General features: G+C 40.1%; 1 protein-coding gene across 1 annotated transcript in view; it reads left to right on the top strand.

Moving 5' to 3' along the window:
* Nucleotides 1-3,982: 3,982 nt before the first annotated feature.
* TUT4 (terminal uridylyl transferase 4) overlaps nt 3,983-18,539 on the top strand; it is a 77,887-nt gene continuing 63,330 nt past the window's right edge. Inside the window, exons 1-5 of the mRNA XM_065408902.1 lie at nt 3,983-4,077; nt 7,397-7,454; nt 14,088-14,763; nt 16,646-16,809; nt 18,202-18,318. Of these exons, the coding sequence (XP_065264974.1) occupies nt 14,202-14,763; nt 16,646-16,809; nt 18,202-18,318 (843 nt within the window). The 5' untranslated portion in view covers nt 3,983-4,077; nt 7,397-7,454; nt 14,088-14,201. The remainder of the gene's footprint in view (nt 4,078-7,396; nt 7,455-14,087; nt 14,764-16,645; nt 16,810-18,201; nt 18,319-18,539) is intronic.

Here is an 18,539-nt window from a genome sequence, read left to right as displayed (position 1 = left end):
TGCTCTGCCCCATGCCTCGCCTCTGTTTGGAGGAGGACAATCTCCCCCCCCCCCAAAAAAACTGTGCCCATGGTTGATCGTTGCTGCCCCCTTCCCGCCCCCCCCCCCTGCAGGGCCTCCCTGCCGTTTTCTGCAGGGAAGCACAGGAGTTCTGCAGGGGGGCATTTTCTGCAGGCACGCAGTCATGCAGAATCCCCCCCAGGAGTATCCTAGGGCAAATATAACCTTATCTATGTTGTCACATAGACTTTCAGTACAAAAAAAAAAAAATGAAATTTCTTATCTTTAATATGTTGTCTGTAACCACTAGACCATACACCACTGCCTTAACCACCAGATCATAGCCTCTTCCAGAGCCAGGCACTGATCTGAAGATTCCTGATCTCAAAAATTCTAGTGATATCGGGCAAATAGTTGTGTAACCCAATAGCAAAGTATGCCAAGTTCCCCTTTGGTGACTGGTCCATATAGAGGACAACAGTTATGCCCTTCATGCAAATGGTCATAGTTTCTGCTGGGAATCTGAAGATCTAGCATTCAAACTTTACTGATAGCCCATGTAAAGGTCTTTTTGGTTGCACATTTGGTTTTTCTGCTTTTTGTTTTTATAAACTCTCTTTAAAAAAAATAAAAAATCAACTGGTTTATTTACTTGAGTGAGAATATATCCTTAAAAACAAGTTATATCTTTTTAAAAAGTTATAATTTGTCAATTATAGCATGTGCAACAAAATAAAGGTGTTCCACATTTTTATGTAATTTCTCACACATGTTGATCACTTATTTCACCTGTAGTAAGAAGAGAGCCTGAGACATAAGCCCTTGTATCAGAGGCCTGATCTAAAGTAGTGGTCAAAGTTTTGCTGACAAAAAGCAAAATCAGGTTGTGAGCAAGAGGAAGGCCCTGCTCACAGAATCTGGCAAGAAAACAGCTGATATTGCAAAAAAAAACCGCACACGTTGCTAAGAGGTCCTAGGCACAGAGCACTCATGCAAACACATTCCAGAAGGGTGGTACCAGAACACCTCGATATCAGTACGTTCCCTAAAGATAACAGGAACATAGACTCATAGACTCATAGACTTTAAGGTCAGAAGGGACCAATATGATCATCTAGTCTGACCTCCCGCATGATGCAGGCCACAAAAGCTGACCCACCCACTCCTGGAATAATTCTCTCCCTTGACTCAGCTGCTGAAGTCCCCAAATCATGATTTGAAGACTTCAAGTCGCAGAGAATCCTCCAGCCAGCGACCCCTGCCCCATGCTGCGGAGGAAGGCGAAAAACCTCCAGGGCCTTTGCCAATCTACCCTGGAGGAAAATTCCTGCTGACCCATCCTAAAGATAAGGTCAGGATGACATAGATGGATAGACATGTTTTGATCAAACCAACATGTACAAGGTAATGGGCAGTAACAACCCATGTCAGGGGGCAGTAACTGTCAGAGGGGCAACATGTAACTTGTTTGTATTGGGGGTATAAAATGAAGTCTCAGAGGGAGTGTCTTTGGCTGGCCTAGGGGATAAGGGAAAGTCCCGCCACTAACTGAGCTAGTCCACTGCAACGGGCATACATGTGTTAGTGTACCTGTAACCATTGAGCCAGGGCATTAGGACTGTGCTTCATTAACAATAAACCTGACAGAGTTCCTTCGCTGTGATTATTGGGCAGTTTGATCAAGGTCTGCTGTGCCAACTATTTGTGCAGAGCTGGGACAGCACTCAGAAAAAACACACAGATGCAGTCAAACATCTAATGACATCACCCACAAGCTTGTTTGAAGGTTGGGAGATTTGCATTTAACTGGTAATTTCCAGATTTCTTACATTTAAACTTTTTTTTTTTTTTTAAGGTGTAAAATTTCTGTAAAGAAAGTAACGTTTTTAGGTGTTAGTAGGACTCCATTGAAACACACTTGCAACATTAACATTTTTAAGAGGTTTCTTTTTGATGGGGAAATTTCCTTTTGTAGAACTCTGTCAGAATAAAATTAAATATTATTATATCAATTTTACACTGCACGAATCAGAATAATGTTCTGCCCTGGCAGTGTAGAGACCTTAAAATGCCACTTTGGCAGAGTAAACGGGCCTTAATGTGGTGTAAAGCAGCCTTAATGTAAATGAAAATCAGGTCAAGAATCTATACATTCTGATAGCTCTCAAGAGGCCCACCAAAGTAGGGCTCCCCTATTAGAGACTTTGAGTCCATAAGAAGTTTTGGGGTAGGGAGAAAAAAGTTCCATGGCACTGAGAAGGAGGATAATGGATGGTGGAGGGGAATGCAGTGGAAGTCTTTTATCCACAATGAAAACTTTAAGCATGTTAAATGTTTAAATGTGTAAAGGCTTTAACAGGGTTAAGACTCCACCTTTCTTGTTTGCCTCTTTGTCTCCATGCCTTTGATCTCCTGCACACTCTTTTCCTCCTCCCCCATGTCCTGTAAAATGATATGTACAGTAACAAGCCAAATTAAAGGAGGATCGATTTCTTTCTGGGGAAGTTACAGGATATTGACAAATAAAATGTACAATGGTAAAACAGATTATACTTTAAGTGATAGGTTCAAATCTGGGTTTGGGAGCTGACTCACAGAAAAGCCTAGGCTGATCTACAGAAATAATTTCAGATGTTCTTGGCCTCCTACCTGGGCAACAATCCTCACTCTTTTTGAATTGCAAGTCTCAACTGAACCAGGAGGGAGCAGATTAGCTTGCAAAAAATATATATTGTAAAAACAGCATGATCCTTACATCTTGTCAAGAGCAAGTCTTGCCAGTGTGTGTAACATTAAATAAAGTTAGTGCAGTTATTTACTTATACATATGAAGTCTAAAGCCGTGTGTTATTTCTTCTACCAGCAGCGTACACTATTTTCAAGTTTCAGAGTAGCAGCCTTGTTAGTCTATATCCGCAAAAAGAACAGGAGTACTTGTGGCACCTTAGAGACTAACAAATTTATTTGAGCATAAGCTTTTGTGGGCTACAGCCCACTTCATCGAATGCATAGAAGGGAACACACAGAAAGAAGATATTTATACATACAGAGAACATGAAAAGGTGGAAGTAAAGGGTTTTTTCCTCCTGCTGATGATAGCTCATCTCAGTTGATTGGCCTCTTACAGTTGGTATGGCTACTTCCACCTTTTCATGTTCTCTGTATATATAAATATCTTCTTTCTGTGTGTTCTATTTTCAAGAGCTTCTTCTGAATCTCTTGAATGGCGCTACATTAATCCGTAATTCCCCTTTTTCTAGGGAGGCCTCGGTGTCAATGCCATAATCGCCTGCTGCTCATGAGGGGCAGCCAGCGCTGGTTCACCAAGAGATTTTGAGCTACCTAAGCATCTGCCCGCTTCCCTCAGTGCAATGCCAAGGGCGAGCCCCACAAGCCAGTCATGCCCTTGTGGGCTGGGAAGCGGCCGCCAGGCTGTAGGGGCCCAGACCCAGTCCCCAGCTGGAGAGAGGCCAAGGTCAGGTGGAGGCCAGAGCGGTTTCGTGATGGGGGGGGGGGAGGGAGGCGGGCAGGCAGGCGGGCACCCCCAGCAGACACCAGGGCATAAGGCAGAGCAGTAGGGCTGGGTCCCGGCAGGCCCCGCTTGGCGAAGGGCTCATCGGCACGGGACAAACCCCGCAGCCGGCTGCCTCGACACGGCAGGCTCGGAGCCACCTGGGCTGGGGAGCGGGGGTGCGAGGCCAGGAGAGGAGCCGCCTCGGGGCTGCATTGACAGGGGCCCCATCAAACGCCCCCCCCCCGCGCCGTCGGCCCTTTAAATTCCGGGGGGGGTGGGGGGCAGAGGTTTCTCTACGGGTCAGCCACGCCCCCTTTCCCCTGCAGTGGGGGGTCAGGGTCTGCCCCGCCTCGAGCCCCCCGGGACGGGGGGAGGGGCAGGGGTTGGAGGTGCCGCCATCCCCCTCCCTCCGGGCAGGCGGAGGTGTGAGCCCCCTCCCCCCCACAATGCAGTGCGCGGCGCGGCTGACATGGCGGCCGGGCCAGATTGAGCCGCTCGCATCGGGGCCTCCAGAGCCGGGCATGGGGGGGGCGCAGCCTCAGCGCCCCTAGGGCAGCAGCCAGGTACCGGGCTCGGGGCGTAGGGGAGGCTCCTGGGAGCCCCGAGGCCTTTAGAGGCGGCCGCTGCTCCCCTCCCTGCTTCTGGGCTCCCCCCTCTGCTGGGGGCGGCGGCTCCTGGGGACCCCCTCCCGCCCCCAGGCCTTCCCCGCCTCTCTCCGCGGGGGCTCCTGCTTACCTGGCCCGTTCCCTTCCCCGCTCTGCTCCCGGTGCCCACCTGTGGTAGGACCCGCCCTGCCCACCGCTGCTGCTCCCCCCGTTGGGGAGGCTCCGCAGTTTCTCTCCCTGCTTCTGGCCTCTCTCCTCTGGGGGGGGAGGATGTAAATCCCTATGGAGGGGGCAGCTGCGGGCGCTAAATAGCCCCTGGGGGTGGGAGCCTGGGGCGGGCCTGCTGTGGAGGCCCTTGTGTGGGAGGTATGACAGACAGGCACACAGCCTTAGCAGTGCTCTGCCTTTCCCCCGTCCCCTCCATCCAAGGAGGGCCATGGCTGGCGAGAGGAGACCGGTAGCCCCATTCTACAGCTGGGGACGCTGAGGTGAAGCGACTTGCCCAAGGTCACACAGGAAGTCCATGTCAGATCCCCAATGCAAAAAAATCTCCCAGCTCCTGATCCTTGGCTATAGCCAGGGTGCTATGCTTCATGTTTATTAATACATTACTCTTTTACAGATATGTTTTCATATCCTGTTCAAGTGATTGTTTTCCTCCTTACTTGATCTAAATGTATGTTTGAGAAGTAACAGAATTGTTCATGCTTCACATTGCATAAGAAGAATCCCTCCCCCTCCCGTTGGCCATTCTTCCTTGGGTATATCTTGACAGGTAAAAAGGGTGTGTGTTTCAGTCGTGTTTACTTAGCATGACAGAATAGCCTTGTTAAGATGCAAGCTAACGTGTTTGAAGCTGTGTTAGCTGGCCATGTTGCAGTCTGGGTTCCCCCACTAGACTGTAACCCAGTCAATGAATGCAACTTCAAACTTCTTAGCCTGCATCTTAACATGACTTTTTAGTTGTGTTAAACTAACTCAGTTGAAAAACACACACTTTTGCCCATCAAGACAGGGCTTTCTTGATTTTTAACCTCCATGGTAATTCATTATTTTAATGTTACATTTGGAAGATAAACTGTTGGGGGTAGGCTTTATGTGGTTTGTAAACTGGCATAATTCCCTGCTTTCTTCTTAGCCAGTTGCATTGTATTTTAATCAGTTTAGGATTTCCCCTTGTATTCTCTAATATCCTAGGAATTTTAGTGACAGTTACTGCACTCCGGTGCTACTTGTAAGGTTGTAAGAACCATATTAGCTGTTTCTAAATCATGTACTAAAGTTTTGGGGGTAATGGAGTGGAAGGGATCTTTCTTTCCTAGAGTATATAGTCATCCATCCTACAAGATCCCAATATTGCTTGCAAACTGTACACAGGGATCACTTTAGCTACTCTTATCCTGCCCTTATGTTGGGTTAAAATAGGTACAAATGCAGCGGAATGAATACATGCTTTTGCCATATGTAGAGGATTTGTCAATTGGCGGAAAATGTCAGGTTACTTTGAACCTTCTTTTAAAGATGTCTCAAAAAGTAGCAGTAAGCACTGAAGATAAAGCAAAACAGGCAGTTGTAGACTTATTTTCTGAAATATTGAGTTAATCATTAGAGAGGGACTGTCATACGAGGTACAATATTAAATTATATTTAAACAGGGATTTAATAACCTTGCATGTGCTGTCTCTCACTACTTCCTGCTGATTTGGGTTCCTGGACAATATGCATTAGATCCAGGATTCCTCCCTTCTGTTTGAATCTACTGAGAAGTCATAATATTTCTGATTTTCAGTGAGACTTGTGCTCGTAACTCACGTGGGTGCTTTTGATAATCCAGCCCTAAATGGTTATAACATTATTTCCATGATGAGGGGTGACCCACTCAGCCACAGAAGTATGACTTAATTGCAGCATCTGCCAGAAGAAGCTAAGTTTGGAGGAAGAGAGCTCTTATCCAAACATATCAGAAATTCCACCTCCTGCAAAGTAATTGCTTTTTATGTAATAGTTCTGCCAAACCTACCACAGTATGCAAGTCCCCCTATAAAGGTGATTTTTTGGGTGAAATTATGGCTGCCCTGTACAGGTAGGAGGAGTGGGAACAGGGAGTCCCTTTCTCCACATGGTATACCTCCAAGACCTCCATAGGAACCAGCCGTGCTGTCTGCACTCTGTAAACAAACACATGGAAGGAAGGTGCCTGCAGTACTGAATTACTCACAAGGGGTATCTGGATAGTCAGGGGACACGGCCATGGTGGTCTTGTTCTACTGATGCAGAGAAGAATGCATGGAGATCTGTTTTGGGAAGAGTTTCAAAAGGGGGAGTGGGGGCACAATTTGCCAATGAGCACATTTCCCTCCAACACCCCTGAAAGCAAAACACCTCCAGCCATTGCCTCTTATGAGCTGGACTTCCTCTACTCTGTTGTGGCTCTGCCTGTAGAATAATAATTTTGCTTTTTGTAGTCACAGTGTTCTTTTTATAAGCCAGTGCAAAAACTTGTACAGCTGTGAGTAGATCCTAATGTTTTCTACGTATTGGAGTATTGGTCTTTGGTATTCTTTTCTAAATTTCAAAGTTTCTCTATTATCATTGTCCCTGTCCCACTGAATGAACTGTAGAAGAGTTTAGCATAAATTACTAACCACACACAAATTAAAGTCCTGATCATGCCACTGGCTCATATGAACCCAGTTTCAGGATCAAAGTCTAATATATTACTCAATATTTATACTTCTTTTTACACATTACCAGTCAATGTACTGATGCAACCTAAACTATGAGTTGGTGATAGTCACAAATTGTGTTTAATTTGTGGATAATTCAATAATTTTCTCTTGAACTTTGCAGTATTATAAATAAAATAAATGGAGATATCCTATCTCCTAGAGCTGGAAAGGTTATTGAGTCCAGCCCCCTGCCTTCACTAGCAGGACCAAGTACTGATTTTTCCCCAGATCCCTAACTGGCCCCCTCAAGGATTGAACTCACAACCCTGGGTTTAAGTAGGCCAATGCTCAAACCACTGAGCTATCCCTCCCCCCAAATTATAATTTACGAAGTTATTGTACACTGTCCTTTGACTTTAATGATCCTGCAAGTAAACCCAGTTTTTTAATTCAGAATCACACATGTGCAATTGTATATACAGTACATTGTTTCTAATTAGCCCCCTTTGGCTATGATGTTACAACAAACCTATACTTGAACTAATTTTGTCTGCAGATGAAATTCAATCAATTTCCATTATGAAATCAGCAATCTTTTTCTGTTACAGTGAGGCTGACAATAATAGCTGATATTCCTAAGTGCAACCATTGTGAAGCAAGGCTGAGGTAAAAGCCTTTTATAAAAACTTTTTAAAATATAAAATTGGCAGTGCTAAGTAGCTTCAGAATTTATTTCTTTACTAAAATAAGTGTTGGTTTGTGAGACTGCTATCAATAGTTTGTTTGCAGACTGCCAAGGCTCGGTCTGTATACCGAAGTGTTTTAACGTATTCTCGCCACAGCTTTTCTACCATACAGATTCCTATGCCAAAAACATGTCAACTGCTTACAGTTAATTCTAAAGTAATACATAGTTTGTGGAGTGCTTTGAAGACAAAGTGCTGTCCTGTTTAAATGGTGTGGTAGAATGCATCCCTGAAACTTATAAAATACATACATATTTTACTGGCATTATTACAATAATACTTAGCACTTACAGGGCCTGATCCAAAGCCCACCAAAGTCAGTGGATCCAGTGATTTTAATGGGCTCTGGATCATGCTCATAGTGTTTTTCCATCTGCACAATACCATAGCAAGATGAACTGTAACTAATGGTCACAACACCCCTCTATGATAGGGACATATTTTTAGCTTCATTTTACAGGTGGTGAAACTGAGAGAGAGATTGTGACTTGCCCAGCTGCAGTGAGAATTATCAATGCAGGAATTAGAATTTAGGAGTCCCTGGCTGTTGGTCCTGTGCTGAGACCACACCCCCCTCTCTCTCTCTGACTTTTTCTTCTTTACCCAGTATGAAGAATGACAACTCAGAAAAAGTATGTCTTTGCAAATAGAAATAACTTGTAGTAAGCATATCTTGTAAATGATGACTATCCTATATGCTTCAGAGATTTAAGGAAACAATCTTAATGCTTGTACCACATCTAACTGCTAAATTTGGCATCAAACAAAATTGTTTTATTTACATCAAGCCAGTGCCAATAGGCAGCTGTATAATGCAGGTATAAAGCATTTGATCCATGCTGAAACTTTGCATGGAATATTTTCTATCAAAGTCTGAACTTGGAACAATACTGCCAAAACTATTTGCCCTCAGAGTTAGGGTTGTAACACTGTTAAAATCATAACTTCTTACTGGATTTGTTGTAATGACAAATCTTACACATTATGCACATTACATTCTCCTTCTGCTCTTCCTGTTTGATTGGAGTAGGGTTCTTGTTAGTTCTTAAATATTGGTCTTTCTCATAGAAACAGTACTATAATGTGTTGTCCCTCAGCATTTACATTCATTAACTAAAAAATACCTATGTCCTGGGTTTATTGGTGGTGGGTCCTTAAATCTAAAGAGCTGCAGTCACCAGTAGCCACTGACCGTGCCTCTTTGAATTTTAAATCTCCTTAATTTTGGTTTCATAACCTAATCCAGATCTAATTATATGAATGGAGATTTAACTGCTCTCAACTGTATGATAAGAAATACTTTGAGTGTTGTCATAAAGTATGATAGAAGTTTGAATGGTTTGTATAGGCACCCAGGCACAAGTGTGGACCAAGCCATATACAGGCTGGGCACAAAGTCCATTTAATCCCCCCAACCCCTCCCCAAGTATGTTGGTACAACAAAATCAGATACAAAATGTAAAGTTTTAAAAGGATAGTTAAAGGTAGTTTAAGTGCAAAATTTAACTTTTTTTTTTTTGGGTGGGGTGAAAGATTTTACAAAATGCTAGAAATGTCTCCATGAAATGTAATAAATCAATAAAAAGAGCTTTTCATACTGTTTGGATTGAACATTTCTCTGCAGTTTAAAGACTATATTTGCTAATACGGACGGCTGAGAGCCAGGAAGTGAAACTTACAAGCTGTCAAGAAACAAAAGTGAAAATGTCTAGTTCTTTCATTGTGCAAGCCAAATGAATTGTAAAAATGGAGAAGAGTAAATTAGATTTTATATAGTCTGTCAATTATAGTAATGTAAGGAAGTATCTTTTAAAGAATTTGTTTTATATGATTTTTTAAAGTTATATTATTCAATTTACGCTGGAATTAGAAAATCTAAGTACTCTTGAGTAAGTGTTGCAGCAGTGCAGCAAATGAAATTCCTGTAATAATTTGTACAAGAAGGACCAAATTCAAGCCTGGCACCATTAAATGGAACTCTGACAACAATGGAGTTGTACTTGCTTAGCCCAGGGCTAAATTTGGCCTCTGAAATATTCACCTTTTTGCAGCCTTGAAAATACCCAAGTCTTAAGGACTGCCCATTTGTTTTCTCTTATAATTGTCTCAGAGATAAAACACTGCTGTACTTTGGCTGTAATTAACTTAATTTTGATTATATTCTCTCTGTCAATATGTAACATTATTATAGCATTCAAGTTCTTGTGCTATGAGGGTCGAGGTGTTTTAAAGGTGACAGAAAAAAATCCAGCTGAAGGAAATCTAAGGAAATGTATGGTTATCTTGATTAATATAATTTAATATTGATATATTTTATTGTCCTCTTTCCTAACTACTGCAAGAAAATCTATTTGAGTGGCAACTTAGCTGTGGACTCATGTTTTCGAGGAACTCGACCTAGATCACCAAACTGGCTCATGTTAGTCACTGAATAGCCTTTAGCTAATGTAAAATAATGACTTTTGATCACTATCTGTGTTGGATTTGAGGCAGTGACCTAATATTGAAATTACTCCATTATCAGTCCCTTGAGCCATCCAGTCCCCACAACTAACAATAATGATTTAAAGTAATTAAAAAATTAAAACCTGATAAATAGTGGCCTGCTAAGATATGATCAGACTTACTGCCAGTGTCTCTAGTGCTAGTAGCTATCTTGTTTTCAACTTTTTCTGCTATTTTTTTTTTACTTTAGCAGCAATTTTATGAACAAAGGAGAAAAAAGAGGCAAACTTACGTTTTCATTGAGTGTTTCACACGATGATGGTGGACTTGTTATTCCATTCTAAAGATAAATATACAACCCAAATTGCAATATCTGTCAAGCAAAGATAGATAAGCCCACATCACTAGTTTGGAAAAACACTTTTTATTATTTATGTAGAAGCAAGGCAATTGATAGAAATGAGTCTTGATTTTTAGTAAAAGCACCGAGCTGTTGCCATCCTGCTGTTGCAGTATTGATAAGCACTCTTCAGTTATGTTGTTTAGAATACAAATTAAACTTCACATCTCTGATTTTTGGTATTGGTGTTGCTAGCAGTAACCAATATTAATAGCTGTTAACTGTCCATGTGTTTTCAGGTTGTACTATAATTTACAGGTTCTAATTCCAGTCAGCCTATGCAAGCTTTACTTCAGTGGCTTTTATCACTATCAGAAAGTCTATAAATTCAAGTATTTTTCAGGTGCATGAAAGTCAGAAACTGACTAGAAATAAGAGTGAAACTGATTAGTCTATTTTAATGGTCCGGGATGAGAAAAATGCAAAATAAATAGTAATAGTTTAGATTTTTAAAATTATTTGAGTTTTAATCTAAAGTCTTATTTGTAACATAGGAAATTTTAAAAAATAGAACATTTTTTTAACCTGACATTGTCCATTTAACAGATATAACATTTTCACTAGTCGTTATAGCAGTGCTTTGTGCCTGCCAACTGGTGGTCAAACACTAGAACAGATTTAGCATATTAGCAGGGTTCCCAGTGCCAGTTTGGATTTGCTGCTTGCATATTGTCTCAGCCAAGACTCAAAATGGGACTCTGGTGCTTCATAGGCAGCCATTCTATTAGGTGAGCCAAAAGAGGGAGAGAGCCAATAGGAATTGCATTAAACTCACTGTGGCTGGAAGTTTTGGTGTGTATATACTATGAAAAGGAACTGAAGTCAGCTCTACATAGATTGATTTGGTCAACTCTAGTATTCTAATTCCACAACACACCCTAACAACACAGAGCTGACTGACAGATGTCTTGAAGGATTTTTTCCAGTAGTATTAAATCTCAAAGAAAATCCTACAGAGTTCAAAATTACAACAACTAAAACCCAAAGGACAGCAGAGAGGGTGTGTAATATATGTTATATATGATTGAGACATGTCTGTGAAATGGATGAAACATAGGAAAATTGTGACTGGGTTCTGATGATACCCAAACATCTTGAGATTCAGTGTAGAGCCACAAAATCCTGTGAGGTAGTATAGCTTACAGTTATCTGTGTAGTATTTTATATCTCTCACTCTAGAGAGAGATTTTGAGAGAGGGAATGTAAAAGTATTAATTCTAAGCCCAGTGAGAATCACATTTACTGTCTTGGTTTTTTGGCCATTGGGCCAAGAGCTAGAGTTAGAGTGAAGTGTAATAACACTTTAATAGCTGGTAGTTGTAATATCAGTTCAGTATATTTGAGAGAATCTTTTCTGCCTGTGCATTGGAATGAATTTGATAATCTGTAGGTCATTTCTATGTTCATTTTGTATGGCTTTATGTAAAACTGAAGTTGATGACTATTGAAACTTAACTTGACAAGACCAATTTTTGACTTTTTTTTTTTTTTTTTTTTTTTAAATCTATATGCTCTAACATAACCAATTGAAAACAGTGATAATATGCCTTCTGTTTATGGAGAAAGTTATAGCTGAAATACTGGACAATTATTATTCTTCCCTTTGCTCTTGAAGAGGCAAAATACACAGTAAATTAAAACTACTGTATATGCCTTATAGATGTAGGCCCAAAATACAGTGTGGTGGTGTTTGTTGAGTTTTTTTTTAAGGTAAGGTTTTATAAAACCAGTCATATAAATACATGGTTTCCAACAGTTTCTAGTATGGAATTTAAACCTTCTCCTGAAGTGCTTGCTAGCCAAAAAATACAAATTAATGAGTCAGAAAGTGAAAATGATTAGTCTATTTTCAAGCTGAGAGAAATGCTGAAAGTAAAATATCATAAGTGACTAATAGTACATTAGCCTTTTATATGTTCAGTGTAGATAATCTGAGGTTTTATAACACATATAAGGAAATCTGGTTTTTACAAATATATAATTTTAACCTGATTGTTCCTTCCATTGTAATTTTTTAATGAAGTTTTGCATTAATTACAATGTAGTAAAATCTAATGGTTTGAACTTAAATACCATTTAGTCCAGGGGTGGCCAACCTGAGCCTGAGAAGGAGCCAGAATTTACCAGTGTACATTGCCAAAGAGCCACAGAAATACGTCAGCAGCCCTCCAGCAGCCCCACCCCCCCCGCTCCCAGCGCCTCCCACCCACCGGCAGCCCCGCTGATCAGCGCAGCCCCATCCCTCCCCACACCTCCCGATCAGCTGTTTTGTGGCGTGCAGGAGGTTCTGGGGGGGGGAAGGGGAGGAGCGAGGGCATGGTAGGGTGAGGTGAGGGCATGGGAAGAGGTGGAGTGGGGGGCAGGGCCTGTGGCAGAGCCAGGGGTTGAGCAGTGAGCACCCCTCGGCACGTTGGAAAGTTGGCACCTGCAGCTCCAGCCCCAGAGTTGGTGCCTATGCAAGGAGCCGCATATTAACTTCTGAAGAGCCGCATGTGGCTCCGGAGCCACAGGCTGGCCATCCCTGATTTAGTCAGTCTTATAGTTTTTTCCCCATAGAACAATATGGGTACTTCTTTTGATGGTTAAGTAAGCACCCATAAATTCCCCTGGTTGCTACCCACAACGTGTAACATAGTAGGTAAAGTGTCAGCTTTACATTTCAGATTCACATATTGCTGGAGTTACATATTTAATTGTCCTTTTGCCTGCATATTATGGATCACTCAATTCTCAGCACTTTATAATAGTTATCATACCAAAATTATTTAGACATTTGTATTAGTGCTTATCACAAATCCATCTCCTTGCTTCACATTAACACAAACAATCAGTTACAAACAAACGGAATCCTACTGCTTATCAGCCTTCCCATTTACTGTTAAATTAAATTGAAAACCTGGTCAAACAAATAAGTCCTGTACCCCAGTATTGAGTGCTGATGATGCCCTCCTCAAGGAATCAGGGTTCAAAGGGGTTTAGCTAATCTGAGGTTAGGTAGACTATTTAGACAACTCTAGTGGTTGAGGAAGCAACCTATTATATAAATTAATATATTTGTCATGACATTTTGTCTGAGTAGTTTATATCCAAAAGCTTATTACCAAAGGTTCTGTGCATACAGGTGCTACAGTAAATAGAGGGCCAAATCCATGCTTCTTAACAATTTGAGTGCTAGAAAAAAAATATTTTTCTTGAATTGATAGAACTGAATTAGCTTTCCTCAGAGGCTGATTTTAGTCATACATTTTATTAGAGTAATTTTGTCTGTGTTTTTAATATTTCAATTAACTTATTTTCCTCACTGTAGTTATAGTTTTCCTTAATTCTTACTGCTTTTCTAAAGCCAAAAGAAGAGGAGATGTTATCTGATGACAGATATTCAATATATAACACCACAACAACAATGTAGAAAAGAGAGAAAACAGACCTGGTGACAGTTTAAAACTGTGTGAGAGTTTTCTTGCTACTGTTTTGTCTCTTCCTTTCCCCATTAGGAAAATACTCTTGAGTCTTTCTTTATTTTACTTTAAGAATAATATAAATTTTATTGTTGAAAACTATTTTTGGAAAGTGCTTCTTTCTTTCATCATAATTCAATTCAATACATTTTCTTACTCCTTAGAGGGAGGTCTGTTTAATACATATTTTCTTAGAGTTTTGATATTGTTCCTGTCATATTTTTTAATGCTTACTATTATTTTTCCCCAGCAGACAATCAGCCAGTTTCCCGTGCCCAAACAGTCGATTTTAATCAACATTATATTACTGGAGAATTGCGTTTCAAGCAGTCTCAAGTGACAGAAGAAGCAGGTCTTCACTATAATGGAAGAGGCCAAGAGCTCAAAAAATGGAAATCATGACCCAAGAAAGTCTACCCGTGTTGTCTGTGAAGAAGGCAAAGCAGTCAGAGTTATAAACAATCAGAATTATAAACACAATAGAAATGATAAATCTGTAAAAGATGTTGGGAGAAGTTCTCCAAGTGGGAGCAGTAGCAAAAAGAGTAAACAAAATGATGTTTGTTCTGAAAAATCAGGAGAAAATAAATCATGTAAAGTAAATAGTTGCATTCCTGGATCTAAAGATATGGGGTCAAACCTTCAGGATCGAAGTCATGGCAAAGCAAAAAAAATATCTAATTTACCAGCAACAGTAGAAAACCTGAAACAGACAAAAGTTCAGCAGACAGGAGAAAACTCTCCAAGCTCCCATATTTCTGGGAATGGAATCAGTATGGAAACCTTACCAGCTACACAAAGAGGGAAATTGGTATTGGAAAATCCACCAGGAGTTCATATGTCAAAAACAAGCACGGATCAGACTGGTGACTCTGGTAAGACAGTTTCAAATCAAAGAACAGTGGAGCACAAGTCTGATGACTTTAGTAAGTATTAAAGCACACTATTTCATTCAGGTTTCTTCGAGAAATTGTTAACAATCTGAAATGGGCTCTGAAGTATTTCTGCTTTGCATATCTTCTCAGTTACATACAGAAAATCATCAAGCACAGTTACAAAGCGTGTACTGTGAATAGACCCTTTGTTACTTGGAGAATAAAGGTCAGATGAATAGCATTTAACTAAATTTCTTTTCTATGTTGTTTAAAAGTGATTATGCAATATTTTAAATGTATTTAGAGCCACATTTAACTGATTGTGTGTCAATTTCAGGCTATTTTGTGAAATTAGAAAATATTAAAACAGAAATCTTCAAAATATCATGCTATCTTACCTAGAGGCCTATTAGTAATACTATTTTAAAAGTGCAGACAAAAATCAACTACTTCCAAATTTAAGAAAACTTCCCCTGTAAGCATCAAGAAGACACACACTCTTGCCTTTTACCTGATTGCTATGCTATTTTTGTTCTGCAAAAGTCTTCAGAAGGTGCTTTGACTGATGGCTTCTTTTCAGTCTAGATACTTCCAGCAGCCACTCTTGTGAACCCTCCGTATTTAAGTCTCCTTCAGCTTCAGAATGTAATACATGCATCAGAGTTCATTTCCTTCTGAGTTAGCCCTTAGTTCAGGAGTTTTCAAACTGTTTCAAAGTGTGGCTTTTAATAGAAATGGTTCATAAGCCACTTGCCAGGGCTGCCCGGGGGGGGCCAAGTGGGGCAATTTGCCCCAGGCCCCGGTCCCCACAGTTAATGTGTTTTTAACTGTCTTAAAATTTACCAGCAAGAACCAGTTTGGAAAACATGTGACCAGCCAGCTATATGTAGAACGCCAGCAAGTGTTGCATGGACCACCAGTCATCCACAGACCATACTTAGGAATCAGCTAACTAAGCAATTTCCAATCTGTGTCCCCAGGCTAGCTATCTCAATGCCATCTTCTCCTTACTCTTGTAAGATCTAGTTGTTCTTGGTAACACTCCCACTGATGTGGGTTGTGCTCATAAGAATAGTGTACACTGTAGATGGTTGTGTACATTAACAAACTATGTGCAGATTTTAGTCTTCAGGAGGGATTGTAATTTCAAAATCTTATATATTTATAAATGACAACATTCCAATGCAGCATGGTTGCTGTGAACAGCCATAGAATGCTAAGGTGTCACAGAACATAAGTATGTTCTTAACATCATGCTGACTTAGTAAGTGGGTGCAATTGAACTGTCTAGATAGTAGCTTTCGAAAACATTTTTCTGTGAATTTATTTAAAGTAGCTTTCTGGTAGTTTTCTTGACTAAACATGCAGTGTAATTATTTGTATTCTCATGGCACATCACGGTCCTATTATGCCACATGCTGTATGTACTCATAACAAAAAGATGATCCCTGCCCCAAAGAGCTTACCTCCTACAACATAGTCTTTGCACAAAACTCTTACACAGCGCTGATATCTTACATTTTTTCTCTTCTTTGATAGAGCACTTATATTAAAAAAGTTGGCTCTTTAGTCTCGCTTAAGGGTGGTAAACAAACAACCGTAATGCATCATTGGAAGGTATGGTATCTTAAGACCATTGAAGAGATTCTTATGTAGTCTTTTCTCCGTAGAGGTTACACTTATGTTGTTGTGGTTGATGATATTTTCCATTTGATTCCCATTGAAGTCATTGGGAACCATGTAACTAAAGCCCTGTGTGATGCTATTTTAAAAGTACCAGTGAATGTTCTCATGTTTAGCCCACAGAGTTGACTCCTGCATGAAAGCACCTACAGATGACCTTATATTGTTTATAATGCTTACCTCTTCCTCCTCCCCATTTTTAAAAAGTTATTCTGGAAAACAATAATTAAGTGCCAACTTCTTTCTCCAGGCAAAATGAAGAATCCTGAATCAGCTAAAGAACATAATTTGGAGGCTGAGTATTTAGAAAACACTGCTGTAATTGATGAGTCTACTCTGACAGCAGAACAGCAGCTAGGCTTGAAACAAGCAGAAGAGCGACTGGAAAGAGATTATATCTCCCGACTAGAAAAAGTAGGTTGTGATATTCTTGTTCCTTTTTGCTTGTTCAGGGCGAAGGAAAATTCAGTGTGTTCTGTAGCTCTGGTAAAGAGCCTTTTTAGCCCCATGCCAATGAGACTTCACATCATGGTCACCATACTTTTGTTTGGATGGGACTTCTTTTTGACCCTATTGCCACTATTCCTTCTTTATTTAGAATGGTTCTTTTGGGTGACATAAGACACTGCCCACTACAGCTGATTGCTTCCTCAGTATTGCTGGCCTGGAGAGCAAGAAACATTGACTGAAAATTGAACATAGATCTCCCATATGGCATATGTAGAGCATTTACCAGCGTTTTTAGTTTAATAGATCTAAAGGATCCACTGCTTATCTATCTTAGGTGTTTATAGAATGTCACTTGTCCTAGTACTGTAAATAATGAATGCCAAACTTCCCCATACATTTCTATCCCAGAAAACCTTCCCCAAAACACCCCCTTTAAACTGGTCTAAAGCAATACCCAAATCAGTATATGGGTATTTAAGAAAACAAAAAGATTCCTTCTGCTTTTGAAGTGTACTCAGAAGATTTTTTGGTCTGCCTCAGTATTGAGGAAATCCTTCACCCTCCCCCAAAACTAATCAAATAAGCCCCAGCAGATTGATATTTGGCTTCATCTTGTTAGGTTTCTTCCTCAAACAAATGAAATAAAGGCTCAGAATATTATATTGATAAAAGCAAAATGGCCACATTATTTTACACTGACATTTTAATCAGAAAATATTGAGTATTCAGAAAATATCAAGTTTTTGTGAAACCACAAAAGACCAAATTCAGCAAGAGCAAATAGTGTTTTAAAATGAATGTTTCCTGTGCATTAATCCCCATACTGTTTTAATAGCTGACATTTCCAAAATCCTTTGTGGATTTATCAAATATAAACATGTTCGAATGGAGGGAGGATGGTAATACATACTTTTTAAAATTACAAAAGATGGCAGAAAAAGGGAGTACATGTGTAAGCTGACACTATAGTGAATATATCCCTTCTTGTCGATGTGGAAAAAGACATTGGGAGGATTGATGATGAGATTTTACAGATCCTTACATTTAAAGAGCTTGAACAAGAGAGTGATCCTGAGCTAAGGGTTAGAAGACAGAAACTTGTGAGTCTTACTCCTGGCTCTGACACTAACATGTTATGTGGCCTTGGGCAAGTCACTTTCACGTCATGTCCAGTGGGGATAATCCAACCCACAGAGGTCTTGTGAAGTTTCATTAATTAATATTTGTAAAATACTTTGACCTAAAAGGTGCTGTATAAATGCTAAGTACTGTTTATTATTGACACAATTTGTCATGGACTACTGACAGAAGTATGTAAGTCTCTTTTTTAAAAAAATGTTGGCCTCTTTATTTCAGCGCTCCCCAGAATATGCCAACTGCCAGTATCTATGCAAACTCTGCTTGGTTCACATTGAAAATATCCAGGGAGCTCACAAGCACATTAAAGAAAAACGCCATAAGAAAAATATAACGGTAAGTTAATTAATGAAGACTTTGAGTCTGTGGTGAAATACATACATTTTGTTTTGTAGTAAGAATTTCAGGTTACTTTTTTGATAACATATTCTGTGAATCTGATAAATCAAAACTAAAAAAAAAAAATTAATTGTTTTTTGTGAGATTAGTGCTGGCTAAGTATTTTGTAACTGAATCTATTTCAGGTTATTAATCTTTTTATAATGTACTTTACAGTA

This window comes from Emys orbicularis, chromosome 8 (assembly GCF_028017835.1).
Source record: "Emys orbicularis isolate rEmyOrb1 chromosome 8, rEmyOrb1.hap1, whole genome shotgun sequence".
NCBI lineage: Eukaryota > Metazoa > Chordata > Testudines > Emydidae > Emys > Emys orbicularis.
Note: the sequence above shows the minus strand (reverse complement) of the source record. Positions and strands in the feature narration are given on the sequence as shown.